Source organism: Perna viridis, chromosome 11, assembly GCF_037379345.1.
Source record: "Perna viridis isolate PV_CMFRI_1.1 ecotype Kerala chromosome 11, ASM3737934v1, whole genome shotgun sequence".
Classification (NCBI taxonomy): domain Eukaryota; kingdom Metazoa; phylum Mollusca; class Bivalvia; order Mytilida; family Mytilidae; genus Perna; species Perna viridis.
The window spans coordinates 2,214,327-2,223,293 of record NC_142455.1 but is presented as its reverse complement, the minus strand read 5'-3'; the positions used below and the strand labels follow the sequence as shown (position 1 = coordinate 2,223,293).

Genomic DNA, 8,967 nt, shown 5'->3' with positions numbered 1-8,967 from the left:
AGAAATCCTGGTACGATTTTATTGTTTCGTATTCTCAATATAGTTTTAATTCACTGTCCCGTGAACATATGAGAATGTCTCTGTTATTCAGCAAAGTCAGTTCATATACCATTATATGTTCTTCCTTTTTAATGTCATGATAAAATATTTCATTTCGACTCTAATATCTTTCCACTTAAGCTTCCAATAACTTTCACATTGTCATCATATTGTCATTATCATCAACAGAAACTAAACCAATAACTACGACCGAGTCAGTTTCATTTGTTTGTACTAGTTGTAGGACACCAACTTCATACAACTCACCAAAGGGCCTACTAAAATCAAAATTTTGTATCACTGCAGGTATAAACCTAGCAGTTGGTTTCGTAATCGTAGTCACCGTCATCAACTTTGCTTCGAATATTTTGCCTATATCATAAACATCAGAAGCTTCCAAGGACATAATTAAGTATTTAATCCAGTTCATCTCTTATCTTCTTCAAATCATCTTAAATTTTCTGATGTCCTCTTTGAAACAGAAAATAATGTACATAAACATTGTTTGTTTGAATCAGGCAAATTTTCAAAACCTAAAACATGCATGCCAAAATAATGCACACCCGACAGTGCATTTTTCTTTCACATTTTGTTTGTTACACTTGTAGATATCACGGTGTGGACATAACATTTTTTATGGACAGAAGGGAAAAACATAGACTCATATTATTACACAGGATTATCAACAAGGAAACTCCAGAGTATTTGCAATCGTTAATTCCAAACTCGGTTGATTCTTTGCACGGACAATATATTAGACAATCACATTTTTTTAGGGAATTTTGAGAACTAATTTCTACTCTGAATACTTTTTGCCAGCAACAGATAAACTGTAGAACAAGCTTATTCAGAATACCAAGAGTTCTAGCTCCACTAACATTGTTAGAAACAGGATTCGGGAACATCTGATAAAATGCCCAAATCTTTACTTTATTGGTACACGAATGGGGCAAATATTACATGCCAGATTGCGAATGAACTGTACTTCACTCAATAAACATCTATTCAGTCGTAACCTTTTACAGTCCCCTAATTGCACCTATGGTTATGTCGAATCAGATTGCCATTTTTTCCTCTTTTGTCCCAAATATACTTTATTTTGAAATGAAATTTTATTTTCTATGGCACTTGATGTACCTATTACTGTAAATGTATTGTTGTATGGCTCAAATGTTCTAAATGCTGAACAAAATGTAGAAGTTTTTTTTTATTATCAAAAGTAAAAGGTTTATAAATGCTTAACTTCCATGTACTGCATCTCTTCTCTAATTTTGTAATTCCATTTTATTTTTCTTTTCGTTTGTCTTATTTATTAGTCAGTTAAGATAATCAGTTCACATGCATTTTACTTATATTCCTGCAAGTCAACTCTTAATGACACAGAACTTTGTATAAGCTATCTAGCTTCTTTCCGACTCCTACCATGAGTTTTGTATGTAAATGTGTATACTGTATTTGCTTGTGCTTATATATTTGAATAAATATGTTTAAACTTACATTTCTTGAGAATTTCTTATCTTTAAAAGTATGTTAGAAATAGTACATTTTATATAGTTATCCACCCTCACCCTTGAAAAGTTGTATCACACATTTTGATGAAAAGTCATGGGTTAGGTTCTACCGTACACAACCAAACATCCAACCCGTCAACTTCGTGATAATTTTTTTGGTATCTTTTTACCTCCAATCTCTTTGTCACCTAAGAATATTCTTGATTCTTTATTAGTATAAGCCTATATGTGTACCCTATTTGGGTCAAAAACCAAGAATTTTGTGACTCAATTGTTCGGGCGTCTAGGTCATCCTCCGACATCACGTATGAAAAAAAAACAAAAAACAAAAGTGAACTTAGCCCTATCCCACAGTGAACTTAGCCCTATCCCACAGTGAACTTAGCCCTATTCCACAGTGAACTTAGCCCTATCCCACAGTGAACTTAGCCCTATTCCACAGTGAACTTAGCCCTATCCCACAGTGAACTTAGCCCTATTCCACAGTGAACTTAGCCCTATTCCACAGTGAACTTATTTGGTTTTTGTCTAATTGTTACTATCACAATTAATACTTCTGGTGTTCTTTTAATGACTTGTGGCGATTTTCATAATCAGAATTTATAAAAAGTTGCTAAAAAAGGATTTTCGAATTTTCCATAAAAGTCGCAAAAATTCGACTCGTTAATTAATTGCAAACGCCTCAAATTTAGTATCATTTGATATATAACACAATTTTCATGAAACTTAAAAAAGTTATTTTCATGATAGAATTTTGCACGAAATTTTTTAAATCTTACCCATAGGAAACAGGCTCATTCACAGTATACCGACACTGTAAAACTCATATCTTGGGAATTTTAAAGTAAGATAATAATGAATCCAGCATATATGCTCAACTCAGACGCTTATTTTTTTTTGTTTTGGGGTTACAAATATTATATAATTTTTAAAATGGGAATTTTCAGAATTTCATATTTTTTTCTATTTCATCCTTTTTGTTTGTTTGTTTGTTTGTTGTTTTGTTTCTCTTTCTTTCTTTGTTTTTGTTTTCTTACGTTTTTTGGTGTTTTTTTGGGATCATTTTTTTATGTTATGACATATTTATATGGTATACACGTTTTCATATGAACCCGAATAATAAATATTGGAACCTTTTCAAATTCATTGAAATGAAATATTGTGACCACTGCCCAAAACTGAAATATATTAACACCAACCAAAATTCTACTTTTAGCATATTAAAGACGTAAAGAAAAAATGATATTTTAGATAAATCTATCCAATATATGTATCTGCCCACTTTGGGCGCTTAATTGTTAGTTTTAGATAACAGAAACGACCTTATCTTAAAAGGGGGAATTTCGGTATTTCAGATTTTCTTCAAATTAACATGCATTTTGTTTAACTAAGTACCATACTTCAATCAATCGTTTATACGCTCAAAAATATTATTATAGCATGTTTGCTTTCTAAAGAATGAAAGTACTGAATAATTGAATTTAGTCAAGATCATATAGGCAAAAGCATGGTACCCATACCCCACTTAAATTCGCCTCAATTTAAACAAAATGGTCGTTTATAATATGCACAAACAGTAAATAATACAAATAATGCCAACTGTCTATTTATGATGGAAATTTCTGTAACTTATCTTCCAGGAGAGGGGCTAAAATATCCTCTTGTCACAATGATTATATAATAATAAAAAGGGAATTCTCAAGATAACAATATTTTAGACATATTGTCGATGATTTGTTTTCTAATATCATTGTTAAAACATGTGTGTATGTTGTACTAACATTCATATTGATAGTCTCTTAAGGAGGTAGATGTAGGGTAAGGGACATAACTCTTAAAATCATCGGAAGTTTGTATGCAGCATTTTACATCCAACTTGGATTTATTTTATTCTGCTTCAAACAAAGGCTTGAGAGGCTTTGGTGAAATTGATTATGATACAAGCATATCACTGATTTCATGAGTTATGTCCCTTACGCTAGGTCTACCTCCTTAATCCTTAAGTATAAGTAAGCACAAACCTTTACATCATCTAGGTTGAGAAATGCTACGGCTAATATATATATATATATATATATATACATATATATATATGACACCCTTTTTCTGAGGAACCTCGGCTGGCACGTACCACTCCTTTTCAAAGTGTCAGGATCCGGCCCTGTAGAGAGCATTAAAGATTCCTGGACGGGGTTGTGTCTCGAAGCTATCTCAGACATGTCTCAAGATAAGACGTCATAAAGACATCCTAAGTATATTTTGTCAAATGTTCAAATTATTATTTATATTATGTTTTTATTAAAAATATTAAATACAGGTAAATGGTTGATATTGTTTTATCAAATAAACAAAAATTTATGATCAGGCAAAAACCATTTGATTATCGAAGGGGGTATGGATTTTTTTTTCAAAAAAAGTTTTGTTTCACATTTTTGGTGAAAAAAAAACATCAAATGATTGCTTCCTCATTATATGGATATGAGTGAATTTAAAAACCGAATGAAGTTATTGATTTTCGATTGTTACGTTTTAGAAATAGAGACAGTGGCAAATTTTGTTGGAATAAAGTGTCACTGAATCGTGAAATATTCACGTCAAAGTTTAAATTCATGCAAATTTCTTTAAAATATGTTTGAACCGACGCGGTATTAAGGTGATATTAAGACACCTATTTAGTCGTCCTAAAGTTAACTTATGATGGCTTCGAGAACACGACTTAGGACAGAGACGAATCCTAAGATAGTCTTTGGACACGTCTTATCCCTAAGATAGCTTCGAGAAACCCACCCCGGGTTTATTGTCATTCACTTTACAAATGTTTTGTTTTATTTTACAGGTAGAAGGATACGTTATCAATTTTGGTTTTACAGCAAGTAGTATGGCTGTCGTCATGGGATAAATTCGGTGTTACCTTGGTTGTGATCATGACTGGTACCTGATGGTTAACTTAACAACTAACAAGGCTATTCCAAATTTATCAATCTTAAGGTATTTGAATATGTGTCTGATAGAAAGTATATATGTCCAGTTTTAAGGAAGTTCATCAAATAATGGTGGAAGACTAAGTCTATTCCCTGAAGTTCACTATGTCATTCGCTGTAAGTCTTGTATTTATGGAATTTTATTGTGTTGTACTTAATTACGTTACGTTTGTTTTTTAGATTTCGGACTTTTATTTTATTGTATTTGTTTGTTTTTTTGTTGTTTTTTTTTTGTTTGTCGGGTTTTTTTTCGTCTCACTTCTGGGTGGATAACATGTTTAAATCCACCTTTTTGAACAATAAATAACGAGTTATTTTATTATTATTTTTATTTTGTACATAAATAACACTTCAGTTTAACAATTTTATCACCGTCTGCTGTTACGCGCTACGAAGCAGGTGTGTGGCATAACGTTGATCAGACGCTTTGAAGTTGTGGGACTTTCTTCAATAACGGTTGTATTTACCTGAAAAAGGCAAGAAACGATGTATTGAGTGAAAGAACAATTATTCATATAACGAGAATGGATATTTTGAATATGTCAAAGAGACAACAACTTCATCGGGATGAAAATTGTCAGCTCAAGGCCACACGTGGGTCTTCAATGGTCAATGGACAATGAAATACGGGGCAGACTGCAGCTGGCCCCCAAAAAACATTTTACACAGATACAGCGAAATATGTGTTCTTATAGAATCCAGCAACATGGAAGTAAACTGAAAGTGAAAACAGAACAAGACATACAGAGGCCGGAAATTCCAAACTTGAGACAGGCGCAAACTTGCAGCGCGAGGTTTAAGTATTTTGGCGTGATCCCAACCCTCCCATCTTTTTTAAAATCCGTACACTTGTTAAATGGTTGTTTTGCTTACATGCCTGTTAGAGGCTGATATCACTGCTGTATTGTCACACGTACTGTTTCTTTAATTAAATCTTTTTTAGCCAAAAACTTCCAGTGACGTAACAATTTAACATATCTCCTAACTAATCTCCGAATAGTTCGTGTCATAAATTGTGAAAAGTGTCAGGCAAGTATTCTTTCCACAAATATTTAAGTAATTATAACTAGACTTGCTCTACCACAATTATTCAGGCTCGGTTACGTATTGGAATCAAGTTCTGCGACCTTTGATTCTTTTTTTCAAATTATATCGGCTAAAGTATGTTTATCTAATATCGACTCTGAGTATCAGATATGAAAAATTAAGTACAACCTACAATAGGTACGATCTACTTTTTAAGTCCGCACAAGTTCACCTTTACAGCCAAGGACCAGCAAAATTGGTCAAATATTCATACAAAATGGTATAAACATTTTATACTATCAGAATAGGAAATAGCAACTTACCACCGAATGATTTAATGACGACTGGGCCATATCCATAGCTCTTCTTTCCAAAACCACCAAATCCACCATATCTTTTGCCAAATCCACCGTATGATTTTTTGCCCCATCCACGGTTTCCGCCAAAACCTCCAAATCCACCATATTTTTTACCATAGCCACCGTATCCCTTTCCAAATCCACCGAATCCGCTGCCGAATCCCTTGATTCCGGCGCTAATTCCACCGAATCCGCCACTGAATCCCTTGATTCCACCACTGATTCCGCTACCGATGATGGCTGGTCCATGACCTCCACCGATGATTCCTCCGACAATAGCTGGTCCAGGTCCTCCTCCGATAATGGCTCCGTCGTTGCCGTTTTCCCATCCGTTTCCGTTACCCCAGCTGTTGTCCCATCCATTTCCCCATCCATTTCCGTTGTCATCTTGTCCCCAACCATTTCCATTGTCCCATCCGCCATTATCGTCTCCCCAACCATTTCCATGGTGACTGTTTCCGTTGTCCCAGCCATTTCCATTGTGTCCATTACCATTGTCCCATCCATTGCCGTGGTGACTGTTTCCGTTATCCCATCCGTTACCATGGTGACCATTTCCGTTATCCCATCCGTTACCATTGTGACCATTTCCGTTGTCCCATCCATTTCCATTGTGGCCATTTCCGTTATCCCATCCGTGACCATTATGACCATTTCCATTGTCCCAACCCTTTCCACCTTGTCCACCCTTTCCGTTATCCCATCCAATGGCGCTTACGCTTCCTCCAAGTTTTCCTCCATTGTGTCCTTGGTATATAAACTGTGCCAGGGAAACCGCGGCGCAGGCAAAGATAACAGCGAACTTCAACATCTTTGATAATAAAAATAAATAAGATTGAATCATACTACCCGATCAAAATCATTAAACAAAAACTGCGTACTAACAAAACAAAAATCTACGTACTAACGTTCAAACCGAATAAGAATCAAACAAATAATGTTTTAACTCATTAAACATTTAAGTGTTAACTTTTAAGTTTGCTTGACTAAAATATCAGTTGAGAAATTAAAAAATGCACAAAATAGCAATCCCTCGCTAATAGAAATTGTAGTGGCTTTGTTTTCCTTTTTTTCTTTTTTGTTTTGTTTTGTTTGTTTGTTTGGTTGGTTTCTTTTTTGCTAGCTTGTTTGTTTGTTGACTATAATACTACAGTTGTACAAGCTTTCTTGTGGAATAATAGCATGTATATTATAGAAAAATCACGGCCTTTCACATAAAATACAGTTTTGACTCGCACAACAAAATACCTTGTTTTAAAAACTTGCAAAAAAAAAAAAAACAAAAAAATTAATAAATAAAATAAAATAAAATAGTAAAAATCTGAAAACTTGTTGCTTGTTTTCTTAAACATACTCTCGAATCGTGTATTTTGAGCTTAGTTTTATGTTGCAAATCAGCTTCAGAGAATGTAGAAAGATTCAAAATTTAGAGAAACTCAGAATTCGACTTACCGTGTAGTTCTGTGGGCTGATGGTTGTCCACTATAGCGGGAATGCAGTTTATATAGGCTTTAAAAAGACACCATTCGTCATTCTGTTACATCATACTTGTCAACTCCGCGCCCAGACTATTGTTCAGAGTGTTGTAACAATAATGCATTTCTTGTCACTGCTCGTCTGACATCGTTGAAGGAGTATACATGTAAAATTTGATGGGAATACATGTAAAATTTGATGGGAATACATCAAATGTGGGTTTAATGTGTTAAGGGGGGACAATCGTTGGATTGTTGTACGAGGGGTAAGAAATCTGTGTAGTCAGCTCTTTGGTAAGATAAAGTGGACATTAAGCCATATTTTTAATATAAGAAATTCTTTTTATTAATATTAGAAAATGGTAGAAATTATCTATTTCAAAATCAGAATATTCAAGAAGATTTTTTAATATTAGAAAATGAAATCTTAATATAAGAAAATCATTTTCATATATTAGAATTTTTTTTAATTAGAATATCCAAGACTTTTTTTTAATATTAGAAAATGAAATCTCAATATTAGAAAATCATTTTCTTATATTTGAATTTTTTTTAGATTAGAATATCCAAGACTTTTTTTAATATTAGAAAAGGAAGATCTAGTGTTAAACATCCTTTTCTCTACAGAATCTACCATCTTCTTTTAATATTAGATATTGATTTTTTAATATCAAGAATTGAATTTCTAATATAAAAATGATTTTTGATGTTAGAAAATAAATTTATAGTAAATAGGAAATACGTCTTTTTGTCCACTTTGGCTTATTATACAGCTCTGGCTATTAAGACAGATTTGACAAATTAAGCATTTAACGGGAAATCAAAATTTCTTATTTTTCACGAAGTACACTTTACTTCACGACAGCACAGTTCAATGAAAAAAAAGCTTGCTTATCGCTCAGCGGTTTTTAATCAACGATCGCTCTAAAATCACGTGACAAAATTTACCTTGCTTATTTTTTTCATATTTTTATTCAGTTTTATAATCATCTCACAACCAAATTTAATTTTTGAAATATCAGAATCATTTTCGAACATATTATTGAAATGAATAGATTATGAAAAATTAGTTGAAAAATTATGATACTAATTCTTAAATGAAAATTCAGTATTTCAAATGTCATTGTTCACTTGAAATATAGAGATTGATTAATAAAACGCAACTTTATGTGATGTGATTTTGGGACTTTTTCAGCACCCTTAATAGCAGAAAAATTAATTAAATCGTGAAAACAATTTAACACTGTGATTCAAATCAAGACGAGGTATCCTCATTTATAAACAAAAATATCAATATTTCGGGAATATTAAATCTTTGAAACGCTAAATTTAAGTGATATATTCAAGTGATAGCATGTACAGAGAATACATAATTCAACAAAATACATTCAATCCGACGATAAATGCTCAATTATTCTTTTTTTCTTTGATAGAATTTGTATTATTTAAAGGTTTGTTTTTTGTTTTGTTTTTAGGGGGTATTCAACCATCATTGTTTTTTTACATGCATTGTTACATACATGTACATGCAAATTTACATATGTTTTACAAACACCTGGGAGAAAATTTGACACCG

The 8,967-nt window shown here is 32.8% G+C and overlaps 1 protein-coding gene across 1 annotated transcript; it reads right to left on the bottom strand.

Annotated features, from left to right (window-relative positions):
* Positions 1-4,808: 4,808 nt before the first annotated feature.
* Positions 4,809-7,663, bottom strand: LOC148602293 (uncharacterized). Its single transcript, XM_088552622.1, has 3 exons — positions 7,369-7,663; positions 5,881-6,727; positions 4,809-4,998 (listed from the first exon to the last, which is right to left on the bottom strand). The coding sequence occupies exons 2-3, from the start codon at positions 6,725-6,727 to the stop codon at positions 4,979-4,981; spliced, it is 867 nt and encodes a 288-aa protein (XP_088408748.1). The 5' UTR covers positions 7,369-7,663; the 3' UTR covers positions 4,809-4,978.
* Between the last annotated feature and the right edge of the window lie 1,304 nt (positions 7,664-8,967).

Bases quoted from the DNA above. Each gene is read 5' to 3' on its own strand.
- LOC148602293 (XM_088552622.1), bottom strand. From the start codon at position 6,727: ATGTTGAAGTTCGCTGTTATCTTTGCCTGCGCCGCGGTTTCCCTGGCA. The intron at 4,999-5,880 runs GTAAGTTGCTAT...TGCCTTTTTCAG, and splicing joins CGTCATTAAATCATTCGGTG to GTAAATACAACCGTTATTGA.